Here is a 24,206-nt window from a genome sequence, read left to right on the forward strand (position 1 = left end):
GTCTGTTTTTTAGCCTTACATACTATGTGACTATGTTACTATGCTTCATGTAAAGATTCTCAGGACAGGATAATGAAATAGCGGATACGATTTGCTCACGTGATTAGGTTGTGAGTACACAACAGTATTTGCTGATGAAGAATAATCTTTGAATCGCTTCTCATTCCCCAGATGCCAGATGCCTACTGTGCAGATGAAGGAATTGGGGCAAACACTGCAGTTAGAATGGAACTCTCTGTGGTGCAGGTCCCAATAGAATCAGATGGGAATAGCTTACTTCATTAGTAGCCTTTATTGGTATTAAAACACACAACAATGTGTTTCTAGCTTGTACTAGATTCTTTCGCAGGTGACATCTGAGGAAGAATCTAGTAGAGGTTTGAAATGTGATGTGGTGCATTTTGATACCAATAAAAGCTACTAATGAAGTAAGCTATTCCTGTCTGATTCTATTGGGACCTGCACCACAGAGAGTTCGGTTCTAACTGCAGTGAGAATGCCTATCTTGTCATTCCGTAGCACGGATGGGCTACAATTGCAGATGAACAAATCACTGAAAATTTGATCAAATCTACAAAATCTAAAAAAAAGCAATCCTTATTGATACAAAGGTACAAGGGCAGGGACAAACACCAATTCCCAGCAGCATAAAGAAAAGGCAAAATGCTAGAGTATATATGGGGGAGGTTGCTCAGGAATATAAATATCAATTGACGACCAGGTTGACTGTCAAAGGTGGGGAGAGTACTTCTGTATCTTCTAAAGACCATCTGGGGCAACAGATTTAAAAGATGGTTCTGATTTTAGAGTTTTTTGTAGTTCTACTGATATATCTAATTCCATTTGTTTTTTTGCTGCTGCGTAAATCTCGGGAGTTTTACCCCCTCGGAAAATTTACTATCTTTTGCCAAATCCCCTCTGAGCTGAGCTCTGAGTTCTGAGCTGTAAAGCTCTTGATAAATTTAAAAAAATTTAATTCCTAAACTGTTGAGGGTTGTTTAATGTCTTACACAGATTCTTATAGCTGCATTTAAGAGTTTTTTTATTTTTCACTCTATTAGAAAGTAGTTTACCTAGGTTTCCACCTTCAACATAATGTCGTAAAAATGTATTCTGTGCTTTAGGAGAAGCACTGTTTCATAGTTTTTACATGCCTCTTTCCATTTAGATTTAGAATGGGAATTTCATCTCAGCAGATACTAAGACTCGGTCATTTGTACCTTAACTTTGTCCTCTTCCTTCTCCCTAGAGTGCATTCATATGAGCAAGCGCAATATCGGGCCGAGGAACTTGGAGTAATACCACTGTTGCAAAATTGCGATGTTCGTTACGAGTGCATTGCAGTTTGTGAGAAAATCGCTTTGCATTCCTGAACATGTAATTTTTACTTGCATTTTTCACACGCGTGAAAATCGCATGTGTTTTCAATAGGAAAAATTCAAAGCCGCATCGCATTCACATATACATGATTTTTTTCGCACTCCTTGGAAACAATAAGCAAGATTTCGGTGCACTTGCAGAAAAATAGAACATGCTGCTAGAGAAAAATCACACATATAAATAGACCCCTTGAAAACATCCATGTCTATTTCAGTGTGGGTTTTGTGCATCTCGCTATGTGAATGCACCTTTACATAATAATTTTTTGAAAAATACTATGTTACTATATAAAATCCCCATTGCAAAGGTCTTATATGCGGTAATGCTGTATCTTGCCTCCACTGGAACTAGGGGGTGGAGACATGGGTTGGCCTGGCTCACTGACAGTGAAGGGGCTGGTGACGCCCCCAACAGTGGATCATTGCCGCTTGCAGCTAGTGTCATTTACCCTGGACTCCTGCCTTTTTAGTATCCCTCCTTCTGCAGCGCTGCTGAAGATGCCGCTGGTGTCACTGTCCTCCGCTGTCATGCTTTGCGCCAGAGTTATTGTTACTGACTCCTCTGCTGGCCCTTTGTGGCGTTGCAGCTGCAGTGCGGTGAGGCTCCCAGCCATTGTGTTCCGATGCTCCTGCTGCACCGCTTCAAACGGCGGCGCTCTCAAGGTCCCCCACTGTCACTCTCTGGGAGTGGAATCAGTTCTCCAGGAGAGCTGTGGATGGGCAGCCGCTTTGTGTCACCATCAGCCTCCACAGGCTGCTGGGCGCTGTCACTGTGTTGGTGGACAGCCAGTAGTGCAGCGTGGACACTGACAGTGGCGTGGTGAATGACAGAATGCAGTATGGGAACACAGCGGGGAGCACACACAAACCACAGCAGTTTGCAGCCGCCCTGAAGGAAAAGTCACTGTGGTCAGCAGAAGCACGCAGGCGCTGCGGGAGTGGACATGTCATGCCACCAAGCGAACACTCATAAGCATGGGCAGATGCTGAGATCCACTGACTCACACCGATGGGCAGATACTGAGGTCCATGGAGATGCAACAGAAGCCCCAGTATCAGCCAATCCCCTGTTGTGGGTGTCACCTAGCCCTCCCCTAAGGCAAACCCATGTTTCCACCTATTCTTGTGGAGACAAGATACAACAGTACCCTTTTATGCACCCACAAGCAATATGTATAAGGGGCTGTACCATTGTTAAACTTTATAACAGTGTTTCCCAACTTCAGTCCTCATGGACCCCAACAGGTCATGTTTTCAGGATTTCCTCAATATTGCACAGGTGATATAACTATCGTCAGTGCCTCAGACATTGCCACAGGTGTTCTTATTACAGGATATCCTGAAAACATGACCTGTTGGAGGTCCATGACGACTGGAGTTTGGGAAACACTGCTTCATAACATTTGTAAAATTTAAGATCAAGTTCTTCTAGATTTGCAATGCGTTCAGCCAATAAATGTAAATCCCAAAGCTATAGCTAGGGCTTGTGCTTCTGTCAAGTCATAATGCTAGCAAAATAAGGGAAAGGTCAGAAGTGGTTTAAGGTTCATACACTATTTTTGATATGAATGAGAGAGTCACTTGATCCAAAACCATCGCCAGTAAGGCATAGCTTGTTTAATTACATATAGAATAGATTGCTTCGACGGGTTGCGGGCAGCTTCAAAAATCCAGCAGTCTGCTTCTTTTGTAAATTTTTTCAAGCCAGTATTTCTTAACTTACACGAATTCTCCATTAGCTTAAGGCTGTTCATTCTTTCGTCTACGACACAGTTATAGTTACCCATCACAAAAAATACAGAACCCTATTTTTATCCTCTAAGAGCTTATAAAATTCCTGCAGGACATCCAATAAAAACAGTGGAAGGATATAGATGAAAGCACAATCAACTGCCCTTCTAGTTTAAAAAAAAGGAAGACAAAACTTCCCAATCAATTAACTTTGAAAATTCTTTGTACTGTACAGCTTTGTGTATTTGCACGTTTGCCCCTCTCACAAAGAAGAATACGGAATAGTAGGTGCTCTTAATTAGTTGTTAAACAAAACAGCAGACTAGATTACTCTTTCAATGTGATGAACAGTCTTAATTACTTGAACAAACTGGGAAGTATACTTACATGTTTCTCTGTCTTTTCCACATAAAACAGGCATATATTTCGCCTATGTCCATGCTATAGAAAGCATTATTATTGCAATAAGTAAAATTGCTTAGCAATATAAAAGTCAAGTAAATTGATTCTACAGAGGGTTGAGGAGAAGAATATTGGAGAGTGATGAGGAAGGTAATGGATAGAGGTACGTACCTATTGGGACTCAATATTTGGAGAGCAAAGAGACCACAGAGAGAAGGTTAAAGATTAGCTATACAAGGCAACAACATGCGCTAACCTTTTTATCATGTTTTGGAAGAAGCATACCTTAGATATGAGCTTATCACATAAATGTACAAATTGAACTTGTTATTAATTCTAACTTTTTTTTTATATCAATAAAACTACCGTAATATTAGACTTAATGTAAGGCAAATTACAACCACAGAAGAAACAATTAAAACAAGAGTTTAAAGAATGCTTCTTTGAAAATTACATTTGTTGTGGTTTGTGGAATTTTTGATGATTTCTTTTACTACCAAATGTGGTATTAAATACTCTTGTATTAAAAAGACAAGAGTATCATAGAGGTGATTCCTTTATTGGCTAACCAGAAAAATTATATTACCCGATTTCTTCTTCCTATCCAGATAGCTGCCACTGTGAGACACTATTTTTCTGTATATCATGACTTCCAAACATGAAAACTCAATGATGTACTAACCCTCAAAAGGATAATATCTTGTTGGTAATGGGAATGAAGCTTGTCCAATCCCAGTGCTCTTTTATGTTGTTTATGAATAGATCTATAGATCTCCTTAGTGTTGGAGTAATCACTTAATTTAGGGAATACTCAAAGGGATATTGTAGCCATATCAATCAGATATGCCTAATTGTTGTTCAATGCATCGGAGAAGAATACAGTTAGAAACACTCAAGTGATGATTCCGAGCTCTTCTGAAGGATCGTATTGCAGTATATACGACTATAACAAAACTTTCAGCACTTTTAGGAGCTGAGCACAAGCTGCCTCCCCCCATCAGCATCCAATCATAATTTAACAAGCATTTCATAGCGAATTATACATAAAAAGGTTACAAGTACAACCCATACACTTGCATGTATCAATAGCTGCAAAAATTCTTATACAAATTGTTCTATCACAAGGAAAATAATCCTTGAAAAAGACACTCAGCGCATAAATAAACAATAATGTCAGAATATCTGGAGGCATGATTATGAATACAAGGACATTTGTTAAAGAAGAATTTGTTGTTATAAATGGTATTTTTCTATCGCTTTGTGAGCGTATAAACTGGCTGAGGGAATGATGTGCTTTTAAACCATTATTTTTAGGCTTCTCTCATATTAGTTTACTTCATTTATTTCCATTTAAAAACGATGTCCGCCCTCACAGCCCATTTTTTACTGCTCCAATGCATCTACAAATGTGACTTTGCAAATGTTCTTCCTTAAACAAAATTCTACTGTCTTGTATGTCTGTTATGCAGGTCTATGCGTCTCAATGGTAACAGTGACAAGCAAAGCCTACGTAGCTTGATCCAGCAGTTACACTCCAAGCCATCTGTACTGTACTTCTTGCTATTCCACCAAATGCTTGCTAGGAAGATGTACGGGTCAGAGAAGAAAAAGTATGATTATAGGATCAGATTACATAGGGTTTGTTTATGATTGTTACCTTGCACGTGGATAAATCTGCATAGACGATGCAGACATAAAATGGTAGGATATTATGATAGATAGATAGATAGATAGATATGATATAGATAGATAGATAAATAGACACACAGAGTTGTAAAGATGTGCATGCCTTTTAAAGAGTACCAGTCACCTTCCTTTCCCTATAGGGGCCAATAGCCACCTGAGGTTGGCTTCACTGTACATTTCTCCTCTTCAGCTGGTTCCATTCTGGTTTCAGTCTACCATGCATCTTTAGAGAACAGAGCTTTTCTATCCAGTGTAAAAGACTGAGGCTAATTTCACACAGGTTAGCGTGGAAGTCAGCCCAATATCGTGATTGGAAACGTGTGATTTCCTCACAGATGCGAGGATTCCTCGTGGATTACCAAGTGTTTTCCCTTGTTTTCCATGGAAAACCTTGCATTACGCGCGCCTTGCATGCCGTGCAATGTTTTCCCAGCCCCATTGAAAGCAATGGGCGAGGCATTTTCGAGGGAACGCTCAAAGGTAGGGCATGCATTGATTTTTCAAAAGAATGGGTTCATATTCGTGTTCATTGCAAGGTGCACAAATCTAGCTCGATTTTCTTGGCCGTGTGAAAGTGGCCTTACAGGGACAGAAAGAAACAGTGGGAAAGACTGTCTAAAAAGAAAGACTGTCTTAGACGCCCAAAGCAATCCATCAGAGCTCAGGTTTCATTTTACCAGAGCAAAATAGAAAATAAAAGCTGCACTGTGATTGGTTGCTATGGGCAAGTAAGAGGTTTTTTAGAGAGTTTCATAAAGCTCCTCCATTGTGAACACACACCAAAGAGGGCAATTTTTCACATATTTCACCCTAGCAGTGATGGAGAAAAGTAGTATGAAAAGAGCCTAAGAGTTCACTGGTATTACAAATGCCATATGTTACTAGGGTTCCTGTTAGCAACAAACCTCAAGAGCTACATCCAGAATTTCATGCCCCCACCCCCCAAGAATTCCACCATTGTTTTGGGGCTTTGCTCTTACAGTGTTCACCATTTGGTAAAAATTATATGATAATTGTCTCATCTGGATATCTGCACTACCAAGTTTATATAGGTTGTTTTATTTTTTACTAAACAATAGCAATTGAATCTGCAACATCACATTCTAAGATGCAAAGCATTATGATTTTTCCAGCAATGGAGGTATATTAGGGCTTGTTTTTTGCAAAGAGAGTTGCAGTTTTTATTGGTGCATTTGACTTTTTGGATTGCTTTTTATTGCATTTTTGTAGAGATGAACAAAGGAAAAATACTCATTCCAGCATTACTTTTTAGAATTAGTTTCATGGCGTTCACCAAGCGAGATAAATAAGTAAATATTTTCATTATTTGGGCTTTTACAAATATGGTAAAACCTATGTGAGGAAAAATGTGTACTTTTTTAAACTGGGTTTTTTAAATTAAACTTTATTGAACTTTTTTGACACTATTTTTTAGTCCATCAAAGGGACTTAAAGATGAGATCATTCGATCACTAGGATAGTACACTATGTTATTTATTTAGTGCATTCTATAATTCCTATGACATCAGCCTGTCAGACTCTGTCAGAGGTGCGGTCTAATAGGCTGAGTGACATGGTAGACATGGAAGTCTTTGTCAGGCCTCCCGTGCAAAGGGGATCTAATGGTATTATGCAATTGCATTGCAGGGTTCTGATGGGTGACAAAAGGAGCCTCCTTCCCATGTCATCTAATTTAAGGCTACAGTTAGTGTTGATTGTACGTGGTTAAACTGCCAGGATCTAAAGTTTCTCCATTCCTTGTATTTACAGTAGAAGCCAGCCAATCCACTCCCTTGAAAAGATATATGTACAAGTTAAAAGCCCATAACTGACCCCATAAAAAGGTGTACTGATGGTCACTTAGTGGTTAAAAATCCCCAGAAGGCTCCAAAATAAAAGCAAAAATCATTTTTGGCATTTTGTATAATTTCCCTATCTGTCCTTATTAGAGAATTAGCTGGACATGTCAACTGTTGATTGTCTATAGTCTGTTAAACAATAATGTAATTAAAATGGCAGCAACACCTGTTGAGATTGCAAGCAAATAAAAGGTATAAAATAAATATTAGGTTGGTACAAATAATATATTGATAGAAGATTTAGAAGGTGGCAGGTTCAATTACTTTAATTAAAGAGTTTTCAAGTAAAATACTATTGATGACAAATCCTCAGGATAGGTCATCAATAGTTGATCAGCTGGGGTCTGCTGCTCAGGACCCTGGCCGATCAGCTGATAAGGCTCCCGCTGTCATTGCTGCAACGTATAGGGGAACTGAATGGAAGCTGCTGCTCTGACCCCTGTGTATTGGCTGGCACCTATAAACGCAGCACCAACCACAACACAGGAGTTGGAGCAGCAGCTTTCATTCTGTTCCCCTGTGTGTTGCGACATTGACAGAGGTTCCCAATCAGCTGATTGGCCAGCGTCCCGAGCGACTGACCCTTGAAGTTCTAGTATTTCTCTGGAATACCTCTTTAACAACTTATGTTCCCTCTTACCATAACGCTACTTTGGTAAAGGACTCCAATCTCTCATGAAACCCATTCAATTCAATGCATTGGTAATCCAACGCCTTGAGCCAAGTAAAAGGGTATAGAAGGACACATATGTGGCTTGGATTTAAGGGGGTTCTCCAGGATTATAAAAATATCACTGCGTTCTTCCAAGAACAATGCCACACCTGCTGCAATACCAAAACCAACTTGTGGCCAGATGTGGAAACCATATTTTTCTGATCCTGGTCAATTCCTTTAAACCATCCAGGTTACTATGTATCTACCGGATATTGTAATATGAGAAATAGTACCCCACCTTGAAGGAATGGTTTTATCAGCGGTTTACTGCGTTGCAAGCTCACTTTTGTTTTCAGTGAATGTATGCCCTTTTACATGCAACCAAGCTACAAGCTAAAAAACGATAATAAAACACTACTTTGCAAAAGCAAATTTATCCTTATTATCCTCATAATATCATTGGAGTAAAAGGTTTAGAAGTTCATTGTGGCAGCAGCATGAAGGAATGCCATTCAGTTGTATGCTTGCACATTTTTTTGGCTTTAGTTGTGATCAATTTGTGTGTTGCTTACACAGAGAGGATCTGAATAAATGCTGGCAAAATAGTATGTACTAGATTACACGGTACAAAATGCCATAATTTTAGGATATTCCTTAGTTTTCATAAAAGCACTGCTTGTGGAAAGCACAAAGACATTGATTGCATATACGGCTTCATAGGCATAAATGACAAGGTAGACGATTCTGTTGGTCTGATTATACAGTATTACTAACACTTCAGTGATAATTGTCTCATTTTACCCTTTCAGCATATTCCTTTGGAATCTGGGAGCTTATTTAAAAAAAATTTAGTGTCCTAATGAAGCGCAGTATAGTGTATTCATTACAGATGGAAACTCAAACTCAAAAAAACTCTTCTCAAAAGCTGTAAGTTTTTGAATTCCCCGGTATTTTCAGCTCCCGACCCCTCACACCATTCTATAGAACACAGAAGTTGTGGGATGCAAAATATGGGTAGCATGTTTGTTTTAGCAATACCCCTGTCTGTGTAATATGGAGAAAAAAAAGATGGCAACACTGCTTTTATTTCCCAGGCTTGGAAAATAGTGGTTTACCGGCAGGGCTCTGCAGGGCTTTTCTTTTGTTACATAGAGAAATTCATTGGTGACCGCAGGTTTTCAACTAAAATTACCTTTCAAAGCCGAGCCCTTGCTTTTACTCCCCAAATTTCACTCCTGGACTCCTGCGTTAAATGTTGTATACTGGGGTTAACATTAGGTCTTCGGTTGAGACAGTTTGCATTCACATACACAATGCTGCATGATTTGTAACCTTTTTTTCAAAAATTACATTAAAATATTTTATTAGCATTTTTCAAAAACACCTTGATTTCAGCAAAAGACTACTGAACATCAATACATATAGACCTATTTGTGCGCACATTTGCTATGGAAGTAGATTATTTTATCAATGGGTTCATCCACATTCTCTTCTTCATTAGGGCAGTTTAAGATGATCATATGAGCGATTGTGCACACCCTTCCGCGCAACGTATTTGTACAGTAAACAAGTCTGTTTTGCATGCATATCGGTGCATAATACTGTATTTTTGTGCACACAGGTTCAGTTCACACACCCTTTCCGGGATTTTAAAGGCTATTTAGCCTAATGAGGTCCAGCTGTGTTCTTTTTTCTGTGTAATTGCGCAATTGCGCACCCCCAATTGTTTTCTATGAAACTCTAGAGCAAGACCTATTTTATGTATGCACACAAAATGCGCGAAAAAAAAGTAAATGACAACGAACCTACTTAAATCAATTGGTTCTATTTTCTGTGTATTGCACCCTTATGACTCTTTCCCATGAGTGTAGGCATTTTTACGTGTGCCCACTGGCGCCATAAAAACATGTGAACAGGTGCACAAATCTAACTTTTGTGCGCCCGTTCAGATGGCACGTGCTTGGCGCATATACACCAAGGCTGCAATGCCATTGCCTCCCCTTCCCTCCCCCTTGCTGGCTCACCTCCTCTCTCCTTCACTCCGGCTGTTTGCAATGGGAGTCGGCGTGGTGGGGGCACAGCTAAGCACCCACCCCCTCCCAGACCCTTGTCTGCAGCCAGCAATGGGAGTGGGCGGAGTCGGCAGACTTTAGCTCCGCCCCGTCTTGCTCACTCTCATTGCAAACAGCTGAAGGGGAGGAGAAGAAGGAAGTTTAGCAGTTACGCTGCTAAACTCCCTTCCACCTCCCTTTTCCGGCCGCTGTCATTGTCTCCCATAGGAGCCCATGCAGCGGCCGACATATTCCAGCCAGAAAGATAATTCCAGGACTATCTTTCCGGCCCAGAGTAAAAGCGCCCGGCGCTATATTGTCCCAGCCGGGCACTTTTACGCTTTTAATGTGATATGATGCATTGGAATCCAATTCATCAGATAGTAGCATATATCGACTGGCCGTGAAAACAGCGGCTGATATACGCTCGTGAAAGAGCCCTTAGTTGATATCCATGTACATGTTTTCTTCCATTGTGCTAACTATGTAAGATACCCCTTATATGCCAACATCTCAAAAATAAATAACTAATACGTTGTACTTATAGCTTTAGGCTGTGTTCACACAATGGGTTTCCCTGCATATTTCGTGTGGTATCTGCGCTGATTCAGTAAAACCTGTATTCACATGGAAATCTGCACTGTAGTCTATGTGATGTGAATTTAAAATCCGCATACAGGAAAAAAAAAGAAGTGACAAGTCACTTCTTGATGCAGTTCACGCAAAATCTGGGTTGGTGAACACACAAGCAGATTAGCCCAACTGAGAGGTGCTAATCTGTGTGCAGATACACAACAACTGCATGGGCATATGCTGCTGCACACAACTGTTCTGATGCTGATTGTGACCATATCCTTCCAATATTGTTTGCGCTACTCATATCTTCCTTATATTCTATGAACAATTGTATTAATGGTATTTCAGGCATATAACCATCATTATTATATTTATTGTCTTGAGATAGGCAGAACCGATCCCTCATGTTTGATTTTCTATGATTGTTTTTGACAATATGCCGTTTTCTGACTTGCAAAGTTCTGTTCATCTAAATCAGTTTGTTGATTTCCCTGAACCATGCAAATATAGTGCAGGATTCTTTTACAAATTGAATTTTTAAAAATGCTAAATCTATCCACAGTTGAAGGAAGAAGTAAAGTGCACCCTTTGGAATTGCCTAGATTTCTGAATTGATTACTAATAGATGTCGTCTAATTGTAATCTGTCACAATTACAGACAAACACAATCTAACTAAATTAAAAACAAACAGTTGTATCATTCATGTCTTATTGGTCAAGAAGGGTATTGTTTCTCCTTAAGGACAGCACCTAGTAGGTATGTAAGGGGAGACTTATAAGACCATCCATGCTCCTCTGGTAAATATGCAAATGAGAAGATGGAATATCACCTGTGCAGCGCCACCTATTGGAAGGTAGCACTCCTGCAAGTTAATGTCAGACTTTTTAAAAAAGACAGAATAACCATACACAGACAGTTGTGGTGGAGTGGTTGCTCCTTATCAGTGTGCAGTAAGTTTCTGGCTTGGTTAGTGAGAGGCCTATAGACATGGGTCAGGGAGGGTATTGTTTCTCCTTATGGAAAGCACCTAAAAGGTGTATAAGGAGACTTATTCGACTATCTATGCTCTTCTGGGAAATATGCAAATTGGAAGATGGAACAATACCTCTGCAGCTCCAACTATATAAATGCATATTTCCCAGAGGAGCATGGATGGCCTTCTCACATACCACCTAGGTGCTCTCCTTAAGGAGAAATAACACCCTTCCTGACCCACATTACAGACCTCTCACTAGCCAAACCAGAAACCTACTGCATAAGGATGAGGGGCAAAAACTCTGAAACAGCTGTCTGTGTATGGTTTTTCATGTTTTGGCTTACAATTCCCAGTCATTGTTACAAGGCTGTTTAAAAAGTCTAACATTGACTTACGAGAATTCTTCCTTCCAATAGGTGGTGCTGCACAGGTGTTGTTCCATCTTCCCATTTGTCTTTAATTAAGCACACTGTGTAAACATCCACAATTGAGAGAAAAAGTAAAGGAACACTTAAACGTAATAACCTATAGATCCTGTTTGATGGCAATTACCTTCACACAAAGCTTCCAGTAGCTGCAAATGTTGAGGAAGAATTTTGGACCATTCCTCCCTGCAAAAATGTCTCAGTTCACCAATATGCCCAACCCTTTTCAAAGCAAGCCACAACATCACATGAGGGTTAAGGTCATGACTGACTTCGCCATTCAAAAGCACAAATTGTCTTCTTCTTCAAGCATTCTTCAGCTGATTTACTTGTGTGTTGTGGATCACTGTCTTGTTCATTCACCCAATGTCTCTTCAGCTTGAGATTTTGGAGTGCGGCCTTGAGATTCTCCTGTAAAATGTTTTGGTGCACTTTAGAATTCATTGTTCCCTCAGTTTGGTTTTGCTGCGGTTTTGCTGTTAGTGTGCACTGTTTTTTCCTCCAAACATAACATTGTGCATTTGTGCTAAAAAGTTCCACTTTGTCTTGTTTCTATATAGAACATTGTCCTAGAAGCATTGTGGATCATCCAGGTGGTCTTAGGCAAATCTGAGATAGGCCGTCTGTCCACGGGCGTAGCGTTTTCCCGTGGTGGGAGAACACTAAAGTCACCGCGATTTTTCACGAAGAACCTGTCGTTAATGATAGGTTCATCGTGCAAAATCGCGGTGATCTTCTGCTCGTGTACGCCGGTCTGCGCTTTTTCATAGTTATCCTGTGGATCATTGCGTTACCCGCGTGCGGATTATCACCACGGCTAACGCAATGATATATCGCTCATGGACAGGAGGCAATAGGCCACAATGTTTATTTCTTATAGCAGTGGCTTTTTTGTGGTGTCTGTCCATGAACACCATCCTTGTTCAGTGTTTTTCTAATAGTGGACAAATGAACAGATGTTTTTGCATTTTTATTTCCCAGTTCTTTTGTTCTTACCCTTGCATTTTTACTTCTTTCAGGACTATCCATTGTTCTCTTGGAGTAGTCTTAAAACGACCATTACTCCTAGAGAGAATAATAACAGTTCTGAATTTTCTCCATTTGCTGTAATTTGTCTAACCATGGATTGATGCATACCCAGGTCTTTAGGAATGCTTTTTTAGCATTTTTTTTCCTGGTTCATGCATCTCTAAATCATGTCTTTCATGGTCTTTTTGAAATTGTCTCCATCGAAGCATAGTTCGCATTAACTATGAAAAACAGGTTTTTCAGAAACCAGGCTTGGTGTGCCTTTATTTAAAGGGTCACTCCAGTAAAAACACATTTTTTCATGGCTGTCATACCCAGTCACAGTCTAGTGGTATCTTCTTTGTATTCCAGGCACTTCCCTGCCATACAGCATTCTGTCAGCCACCATCTTGAGAGTTAGATTTTTTTAACTTTGTTTCACATCTATCCTATGATGCAATTAGCCCAGCATTAGCTAAGATTATACCATTTTACCTGCAGGAAGGAAGGGGGGGGGGGCAGTTTAATTAACATTACCTTCTTCATTCACGTAAATGAGTTACAGTGGAGGATGTACTGTGATCTCCCTTATAACTGTGTGATAGGAGCTTTGTGATCATAATCAGTAACTGTGACAGGAGTGCATGTTTCCCCTTCACCACAGTTGTTGTGGTGGATCCATGCAACAGCATCACACAGGCTGTGAAATTAACTAGAAAATGAATCCATAGCCCCCAAGTAAATGGGAGTTTGGGACCGAAAGAAACAACTAACCAAGGTAATACTCGCCCACCTTTATATACTGGGGGGAATAGCTACATAATAAATGAATGCAAATCACTGGGCTGACACATGCCAAACCCATATTTTTAATATAATTTCCTTAACTGAAACACCATTTACCAATCAGTACTTGAATTATTTAATGTTTACCACATACAGATGTAGCAAATTTTAAATTGCGCATAACAACTTTCTGTGACAAGTTATCTTAAGGCAATGAAAAGCTATTGGTCAAATGCCATTGAAAAGCAAGTGAAAGGGTAAACTAAGTGTGGTGCAGATAGTTATCATAACGTGTTAAAACTCAAGTTAAATTTTGCTACATCTGTACTATTAGCAATCAATGCTCAACGCCAGGTAATTCAAAAAGGGTTCAAAGTTCCTTTCCTTGCAACTCTATCTATCTATCTATTTATCTATCTATCTATCTATCTATAACAGGGGGCGTAGCTAAAGGCTCATGGGCCAAGGTGCAAAAGTTTATCTTGGGGCCCTCCAATGTCTCTTAATCCCTTAACGCAGAGGTGTAAATTGAAGCTAACTATAATGCTTTATTTATAGTACTGGGTTCTCTATATGGAGAAGAGAGGCCTTATGGGCCCCCTAAGGTTCCTGGGTCCGGGTGCAACCGCATCCACTATAGTTATGCGAGCCTGCCTGCCTATTTCAGTTATATTTCCCATTTACATAGTACCAATAAATTGTATGGAGAGTTTATCAGCAGGCACATCAGTCCGTATCCCACACTCATAGTCTAATTTTCCTATTTTACACACACTATTGATAAAGTCATAGTAAGGGCTTCTGCAGATCGGCTCTTTTACACATGTTTTCGGGTGCACAAAGTCGCTTACGCAAATCACAGAGAGTAGAACCTAATAATTTCACATTCAGAGTTTTTGAGCTATATTTTCTCGCGCATGAAAACATACGAGACATGCTCTATTTTTGTGCTCACCCAAGGCGCCATAGGAGTCTATGGGGGTGTGCAAATGCACCTCACCTGCACTAAACCACATACTGAAATGCGCAATTGTGGCAGTGTTAATTGATAACACCTGGGACTAATTAGGCTGCTCAGCTGGTTCAATCAGGGTGTGTGCGTCCTGCGATGATGTAAACAGGCCGGGCAGCATACCAAAGTACAGTAGAATGTGCAGATACGCGTATGATAGTTGGTGACAGCGCTCCCTTCATAGCGCTATTACGTCACGCTATCGTGAGCGTGTCTATGCACACATTTGTCTGCAGGAGCCTAAGGGCGCCCACCCACTGGCGTTTTTTTACCTGCGTTTTGCGTTTTGCGTTTTTCCTGCACAGGCATAGAGATAACATGTGTTCCTGTCCACTGGCGTTTTTTTTGCGTTACGTTTGCGTTTTTAACATAGGAACTGTCAGTTGCATATGTGTCCTTATTTTTCTCCTAATGCACCCATGAATGTCAATGGAAATTAACGGAAAAGCCGCGAAAACGCCGCGAAAAACACCGCGAAAACGCAGCGTTTTTTTCCGCGGAAAACGCAAACGCCAGTGGAAATATAGTGCATATTTGTGCTCACAAAAAAAATACGCAGAAGGGCTCATGTATTTGCTGCACAATTATGCAGTGAATATGCAGGTTTCTTGCATATTCACTGTGTACTTGCACTGGTCTATTCTCTTAAATGGCCTGTTGTGGTGTGTAATATGCACAAAAATAGGACTTGCTGTGAATTTTTTTCACACCATCGAACAAGCCACCCTTAGGGCTCATACACATGGATGTATATCGGCCGGGTTTTCACTCCTGGCTGATATACGCTGCTCCTCTCTGCAAGGGGAGGAGGCGGGATGGGGCAGAGCCTAGTGTGCTGAGATTCCGCACCCTCTCCACCCCTCACCACTGTTTGCAATGGGAGGGGTAGGATGGGGCAGGGGGTGGGTGCTCAGCACACTAGCTCAAGCCCCGTCCCGCCTCCGCACCTTGCAGAGAGGGGCAGCGTATATCAGCTGGGCGTGAAAACCCGGCCAATACACGCTCATGTGAAAAAGCCCTTAGGCTGGGTTCACATGAGACTGAAATCCCATGGAAATCTTGCGGAATGACCGCACGGAAATACTGCAAGATTTCCGTGGGAGAAATGCAGCTTTAGAACCCACGGCCTTTCGCCGCAGGTTTTGGAGTGGCTTTGCCGCCTGCATTCCACTGGGGCCATCTCTCCCCATAGACAGGAGAGAGGCCGCGGAAAGAATTGACATGCTGCGTCTTTGAATTCCGTGCAGCATGTCAATTTCATTGCGGCTTGGCCGCAGCGGATCTTCCGCAGCTCGTGGCTATCTTGGGATAAAAAGCCGTGGGCAGAATTTAGTGCAGAAAGTCGGCATGGAAATTCCACAGCAATTACGCCCCGTGTGAACCCAGCCTTAGGTTTCCCTAAGACCACCTGTACACAAACGGATTTTTACTACAGAATCCGCGGTCGGTGTTCACACTAAGCATCCGCAGTAAATACCTTTCAAAGCATGCAATATAAACTTGCTTTTTCTTTCACACTCACAGAAATGAATTGTTATTTCCGCGAGTGTTGGAAAAATCGCAGCATGCTTCTATTTAACTGCGGATTTCATGTGAACGGCTATCACTGAAGTCAACGGAAGCTGTCTGAACCGCAGCCTATCCTCAATTGACAATGCGTGTACCCACGTCATCGCCTAGCGACCGCAAGGGAGAAATAAACATGTAAAAAGAAAAAACTGTAATGCGCATGACCGACGACGAGCATCCGTGGTCATCTGCAGTACAGCAAAAGCAGGCACGTGGGGTCGTTGGGCATGGTCACGGCTCTGCAGTGGCCCAACACAGTTTTTTGTGGCTTGTAAACATATGCCTTGTCATGTGTTTTTATTCAGATTTTTTGGTAGTTTTTTTAGCTTTTTTCGCAGGCATTTTTTTCTATAGAGAAGCATATGGGGAAATATGTGAAAAAAACCACCAAGCCCACAGCCTATTGCATTTGTAAAAAATACCACTGACCCAACAAACACACGTCATATTTTATAACCCACCTACTGACCTGCAGTTGACATCTTATGGTGACACTTTTTTGCCATGGATAATTTGTCAATAAAGGTTCTGGTCAGCGAATCGCCTGCACTACCTGTTATATGATGCACAGGTGCTGAACTTTACAGAGGGGCGGGGTTATTTCAAGCTTCTTAAAGCTGCAATGTGAATAATGCTTTTTTACTCAATAGAAAATAATTTTTTTTAAATATTCACTCATCATTAAAAAAATGGTGGCATTAATCTGCAGCACTTCAGCATCCACCATGAATCGGGCTAAATTTCTTTAATTAAAATGTACAAAACAGATTTTTTTAAAGATTTGAGATGCCTCTGTTTCACATATCTCAATACTAGGGCCATTTTCACCCCAAGTCTAAGTCACCATTGTGTTCATACCCAGGTATAATACATATAGTAATGATCTCCTTTTTTCAACCTATGTTCTCATCCAGTTTTATATTCAGAACAGGAATTATTCTGCACATTTTATTTCTACAGTATATCGGAGCGAGGAATGTTCTCCACACATTCAATATATTATGATTTCTACCAATCTATGGCATTGGTATTTTACTTTAATATTACCACTTTTTTAGTTTTGCCCTAAATATATTCCTCTTCTCTGAAATCATTCCGAGTTAACACATCTGATATTCCCTCTGTAACTCACTCATTGTGCTTTCCAATCCTTTTAACTATATGTTGGCAGTGACCTAATTCTTTCTTCTTCTCTTTGGCTAATAAAGTCAAATCTCAGTGTTGTCCGATCCATAACTTTCATCCCCTTCCTCCTATCACAACACTCGGCTCATCTCTATCTGGACGGCTCTAATCTTTCTTGCAACTCTGCCCAGCGTGCGTTCCTCAAGCATCCCTCATCTCTACCTCCGCCTTTTTCCTATAATATTAAAAGGGTGTATCTATAGAATGATTGCGTAGGAGGAAACTATTTCTTGGTGCTAAGGTAGGCGGGTATTGATGTGAAGGATCACAGGGTGATAACCCCCTCCTTCTTCTAAAAAACATCACACTGCATTATTTAGTGTCTTCCAGGTGTGTGAGGAAACATTAAATGTATCATTCTACCCCACGATCGATCTCCAGATCATCTTTCCTCTATATGTTCATTTCCTGCAGTTTCTGTTTATTCTTATTTCACTTCTATCCCCTAACTGTTTACAGTTTCTGCTTCTTAAACTTACACAAGTCTTTTTCTTATGCCACATTCATCAACGTGATGATTTCCCATCGCCTTGTGTATATTCCTCAGTGTTTGTATTTGGTGCAGTTTCTCCTGGCATTATCTTAGCTCCTACAGTCGCGCAGTGCTCCTTCTCACCTTGCTGTCATCTCACATCCTCGACCCATTAGTCTGCTGTATATCGCAGTGTTACATTGTGTCATTTCCCTGTGTTCTTCATCTTCCTCTGTGCTGCATTCTCCACCTGTTCATCCCCACTTCTATGTCTAGTTCCCTGTTCTCCCATTCAGCTCTATATTCCCACTCGCTGCTTCCCACTTTGTTTGGGTTGGTGTCATTATCTGTCCTACGACTCCCCTCTTTTTGTCGCCTACGTTTCCCTGTGCACCTTTCTCCGGTTCTTCCTATTCCGTGTCCCCCTACATACAGATGTCTGTTGCCCTGTCTCTTTCCCTGCTATGTATGTTTCTTTCTCTTACCTCTGTATCTCTCTCTCCTTCTCTCCCTTTCTCACTCTCCCCCCACCTTCTCTCTCTTCTCATCTCTCTCACCCCTCCCCCTCTTCCTCCCTCCCTCCTTCCTCTTTCTCTCTGCAGCACACACAGGCAGATCTCTCTCTCTCTCTTTCCTCTGCTGTTGATAATTCTTATCTCTTTTTTAATAATCCCCCTTTGTTTTTATATTTTTGGGGTGAAGGAAGGCATCTAGGGCTTGGAGAGTGAGCATTTTTTTTGGCTGAGGGTGAGGAATTCTAGCAGACCATCTCGGAAAACACAGGAGCATCTGAAACGGAATATTTGTGTGGTGAATCTGTTTTTTCTCTATGCCACAATCCTCCTTTCCTCCTCCATTTCTCTCTCTCGCTGTCCATGATGTTGAATTCTCTACAGCTTTACCGGATGAGATTTATTCACACTGAGGGCTTTCTGAAATAAAACCAAGGCACTTGTCTATTCCTCTGCTTTGTCATTTTTGGATTTCTGCTATCATAAGAAGAAGGACTGATTTTTGGGAGCCTTGGGGGGGGATCCCCCCAAATTTCAAGGATTTTTTTATCATTTGCATTCAATTTTGTTTTTGCTTGTACAACGTTTCTAGTCTGGATATTGTAGGGAATCAATGGATGCTGGAGGAGGCTAAATCCCACAGATGTAATACCTTTCATTTTCTTCCCAGACAGAAGAATTCTACCTCCCCATTTGGGCATCAGAGGGGGAGATAGTCTGAGACAGGCAATGGGGGTCAGCATGACATGCTGATTTGGGAAAGGAAAGGCTTGTGCTTGCCCTTTCCCCTGGCCCCCAGAGGAGCATCAGAAAGCCCCCTGGGGGTCATGGCCAGTTTCGGCCACTGGGTTCGGACCCTTTTGCCCCTTGGCCTTCTAACACTGGCCAGGGTCTCGGACACAGCACGGGTATCATCCAGCCTCAGTACTACTCACCATGTGCACCATTTCCACAACAAGCATGGAACAGTCCCTATCGCCATTAACAGGACCCCATTCTTAACAAGAGGGGGACATGGTGAGTATATAATTGTGACCAATATAGCTAAAATCCGTTGTGTTTAAATTAAAGCAAAACCACAATATTAGAGGCTTCATCTGGACTGGGTTGCTCTGTTTTCCCTTGTGCAATGCTGAGAACATGGGGTTTGATGTGGGGGCCACTGGATAGGAGACGAGGTGGATTAATTGGGCAATTTTAACATCAATCCTTTTATGTTGAATAATGTAACGCAAGGTTTTGCAGTCAGTACCAAGCTGCTATGATCTGTATACAGCAGGTTGTTCTGCATTTTAGCAGGAATCATGTCCAGATTATAGCTTATACATCTAATCTTTAGATACAGATTTTCTGACTGATATTTAGCTTCTGTGTAATGCTGCTGCTCGTATCCTATTGCAGGTTATGCTTGTGGTGTGTCCTTTAAAGATGTGCACTGAATTTGTATAAATGATGGGTTCATGAAACATATTTCAGGACCTGTTAGTGCTTGCATTTTGGGAGTCTAGTGAAGGTATCTTCACAATGAAGGTAATGTAATGGTACTGCAAATGTAAAGTCTATTTAAGATGGATCCATGTTCATTGGTGTCCATTTTAAAATGGATACATTCTCTACTGAATCTTATCCTAAATAGTTGCTTCTTTGGATTAGATATCATCGGGATTATTACATTCACTGCAATTAGACTGGGCTTTCTACTAATTGAAGTTTCTATGGGCAAACTGTAATTATTTGTATCAGGGCCAAGGTGCCAAACCTAATAAACTCCATTTGATCTCTGCCCTACTCCAATCTATCCTATGGAGATGGCAGTGAAATGATGTCTGTCACATGATGTGTGAAGGGAAAACTCTTGGTGTGCACCTATCCATGTTCTTTAATCAAATAACCTGAATTTAATCAGGACACTTTCTACATGCAGATACCTAGTTGACATACATTTACCTTATCATTGTAGGAGATCCACAGTATAAATGGTAGACATGTTGAGTAGAACACTTATTGATTTTGACAGAAGGGCTAGAACCATGCTCAACTCAGACTGGAAGCAGCTTTATTTGATGCCAGAACAGCATCATGATATTCTGTTACTTGGTGTCTTGACTTGCCAAAAGAACTACAGGAATTTTATTAGTACCTCACTGCAGGAATTATATGAGTGCCACCACAACATTTGTAGTCGACATATCCCAATAGCTACAAATAAAAAAATAACTTGCTATATATGAGACAAGTGAAGTGCTCACAACATTTGAAGCATCATTGACCCGTCAGGTATTTATTTCTGGTGATATTAAAGTTATGTAAAAATCACAGTGATAGATTTATTAGGTTCTCACAATTGAAGTCCCAAAACATATATAGTTCACATTAGCATCATGGCTTCCATTTTCAAATGGATAGTAATAAAACTTGATGAATATCATTGAGTTTACTGGGAGTTCATCATGGTTCTGGTATTTTTGACAAGGATTACACATCAGACTGTGCTATTCTTGTTGTCAAAAATACTAGAAAACCCAGACTGAATCTCTTTAATGGGGTTTTCCAGTTGTAAACTATTGATGGCCTATTCTCAGGATAGTTCGGCAATAGTAGGTCAATAGGGGTCTGTCGTCAGGGATCCCCATCGATCAGCTGTTCTTTTGTGTACTGAGATGATTTTGGCAGGAAGCAGACAACCCCATTTCCCCTGCAGTGGCCAGGCTTGGTATTGCAGGTCATGTTCCCATTGAAATGAATGAGAACATTTGCTTATAATACCAAGCCTGGCAACTATAGTGGGAATGGAGCTGTCTACTTCCTGTAGAATTCAGCTCAATGTAAAAGCACACTGGCCTAGCAAACCAGCTAGTGAACATTTGACAGCCAGGGGTCTTAGGTGACTGACCCCTGCTGATCTACTATTGATGACCTAACCTGAGGATAGTAGTTTGCAACTGAAGAACCCATTTAATGTAAGTGTGAGCAGAGTCTTGTTTTTTATATTTGTTGTCATTTACAATTTGCCTTCCTCTGGATTAACACTGGGGGGTTAACAGGCCGAACTGGATGGGCGTATGTCTTTTTTCGGCCTAACATACTGTGTTACAATGTTGCTAATTTTTGTAGGCAGCATATGTTCTGGGCTCAGTCTCCAAACTGTGCGTTCTGTTCTAAGACCAGTCTTTAACTTTTGAACTAACATTTAGCATTGAACCTGGTAGACTTTTAACATTTAATTTCGTTTACATACTATTTTGTCAAAATGAGGCTAACTGACATCAGATGTTAGGGGGCTATATGGGGACATTTCACAAATAATTTAATGATGCATTTAGCATTAATGGTCCAAAACAAAACAAAAAAAGAAGGGATTATAATGGGCACCTTGACCTCCAAGTCACCTACTCCTGTTGTTTTTGCTCTTGTATCTGCAGTTATGTCACATAATGTTCTAATGAGAATAAAGCCACTAAAACAGTTTATCATCTATCCACAAGATAGATGATAAGTGTCTGATCGGTATATGTCAGATCACATTGATCCCCACTGATCACGTGACAGAGCTCCAGAATCTCTCCAGACAGTCACATATATGCACTGCCACTCCATTCATCTCCATAGAACTGCCAAAGATTGCCAAAGGCTTGCACTCTGTTATTTCTGACAGTCCTATAGGGATGAATGGAGCAGCAGTGTGCATGTGTCACCATTCCATTTTCATGATCACTGGGGGTGTCGAGTTTTTGGATCCCCACCAATCAGACACTTATCATGTGTCCTGTGGATAGATGATAAGTTGGTTTGGTGGGACAATCCCTTTAACATCTGTGTTTTTTTTAAAATAGATCAAAGTTGTCAATATGATATAATGTCTGGTCATGGGAAAGGCCCACTGGGCACTCTTCTGAGAGGGATGGTCTGTTTTTTTGATAATGAAGGAAGGTAGCGCACATGTCCTGCCAGTCTCCATTGTACTGAATGGGAAACAAACAACCCATGCACATTCTCAGTTAATTTTCCTTTGAAAACAAGGAATCAGAGGATTTCATTCAGTGGCCAGACCATAGGATCAGACATTTATGGCACAGTATACATTTAATTATAAAATAGCAACAGAATATAGTGCTGTTACATAAAGAAGGGTCAAATAAGACTTTCTGACAGTGGATTTAATGGAAACTGATTCTAGAACATACTATGATCTTCCCAAAAACAACATATGGTAAAAATATTAAATACAAATATACAAAAGTTGTTCCTTTTTCATGTAAAAATGTCTCATTTTCAGAAAAAACATTGTTGCTAAAGGACTATATGATTATCGAAATAAGCATTGGGACCACTGGTGAATGTTGATAAATGTTGACCAAAAATATTAAATAGAGATATTGGGATGCAATTGGACAGAAATAGTCTGAGAAAAAGATTGACATCACACGCATAGGGAATTTTTCCAGCAAATAAATATGGTGATCTCAAACTAGTAGAAGAGGGAATTTAGGCAAAAAAAAATGTGCCACAAGTACAAGCTCTGTTTATTACCATTGAAGCTAACATGTTCCATGTGATAGCCTACGTTTAACATTCAGGAAAGCTGGTTTAAACTCCCTATGTGGGAAAAAACACTTTAGAATTAACAAAAGAAGTAATATTCACCTTACCAATCCCTCAAGCTCTTGTGCCAAGGTTCCTTGCCAGGTCCCCTGTCAGTCTTTGTCCTTCCTGCCCCAGCGATGATGTGTTGACATGACGTGACTATTCGCAATCACTAGCTACAGCGTTTCCAAAAAAAATGTCACAGCCAGTCATTGGATGCAGCAGCCACATGTCATTGCTGGAGACTGACGGGGACTGGGAAGTGTCAGCACTGGGGTATTACTTCTTTGTTGCTTATAGCATGTTAAGCAGTATTTTCTAATTAGGTGTTGGGACAATCCCTCGAATTCTGCTTTACTCAGTGCATTTTGCAGCCAGAAGCATTCAAGGTTCAGGAACCTCAGTTCAAAGGACTTCATAATTCAGCATCATTAATTAAGTTAATTCACCAGCAAGATTCTAGAAGGTGACCAGTGCAAATGAATGGCTGATATGCTGGTTTAGAAAAGGAAGTCACAGGTCTTCATTATACTTTATATTGTCATGTAGCTGCTTTATTAAAGATAATGTATCACCTGCTAATTAAAACCAGATATTAAATCATATGCTTTTATTCTAAAACATTTTTTTATTTTCAGATACTTTTATCTGTTTTCTGTACATGGACATGGTTTAGGGGTGGGCATCTTGCCTGAGCTGCTGTTAATGGATACAGATACAGCACCCAGATGGACCATAGGGAATTCATGGAGAGTTTCTAGACATATTCAGTGACCTGTATAGCGGTCATTGGGCAGAGCAGGGGAGGAGGTGAACTGTGATAATCTCCTGATGTGAATGATGGATCCAGGGTTATCTATATATGCAGCAGGTTATCATTCATTTTAATACTGCCTGTGAGAGAAATGATCTCTACAGAAACAAACTATTGTGAGGCTTGCTGGTCAGAGTGAAAACTGCAAGATTTAAAGGTTGTGTTTTAATATAACAGTGACATGGAAAAGTAGGGGAAAAAATCATAATAATGTGATTGATTTAAACAATTGGTCATTTTCTGATGACACATTCCCTTTAATTGTGAAATCCACTTCACTGGCTATTTCTCAACCACATTACTTATGATATATGTGAACATGCTTGCAATTTTACGAATTAGGAAGCATTTCTTTATTGTCCAAGTTATAAGATTATGAAACTTGCCCAACAAACAGTGCAAGGTATCAGCTGAAAATGTGGATGCATTTAATAACTCTATTTTCCTCACACAATGTGGGGCACTAGTATTAAAGTAGGATGTTGATCCAAAGATCTGTTTCGATTGACAGTAGGGATCAGTA

At 40.5% G+C, this 24,206-nt stretch overlaps 1 protein-coding gene across 13 annotated transcripts in view; it reads left to right on the forward strand.

Annotated features, from left to right (window-relative positions):
• NRXN2 (neurexin 2) overlaps positions 1–24,206 on the forward strand; it is a 693,278-nt gene that overhangs the window by 358,417 nt on the left and 310,655 nt on the right. For 3 of the 13 annotated variants that reach the window (XM_066582622.1, XM_066582623.1, XM_066582624.1), the window contains exon 1: positions 18,374–19,302. The exons of the other annotated variants lie outside the window; for them this stretch is intronic. In XM_066582622.1, coding sequence (XP_066438719.1) covers positions 19,032–19,302 — 271 coding nt within the window. In that variant the 5' untranslated portion in view covers positions 18,374–19,031. Of the gene's footprint in view, positions 1–18,373; positions 19,303–24,206 lie in introns of those variants that run through there. 13 annotated transcript variants of the gene reach the window in all.

This window comes from Eleutherodactylus coqui, chromosome 11, assembly GCF_035609145.1.
Source record: "Eleutherodactylus coqui strain aEleCoq1 chromosome 11, aEleCoq1.hap1, whole genome shotgun sequence".
Lineage (NCBI taxonomy): Eukaryota > Metazoa > Chordata > Amphibia > Anura > Eleutherodactylidae > Eleutherodactylus > Eleutherodactylus coqui.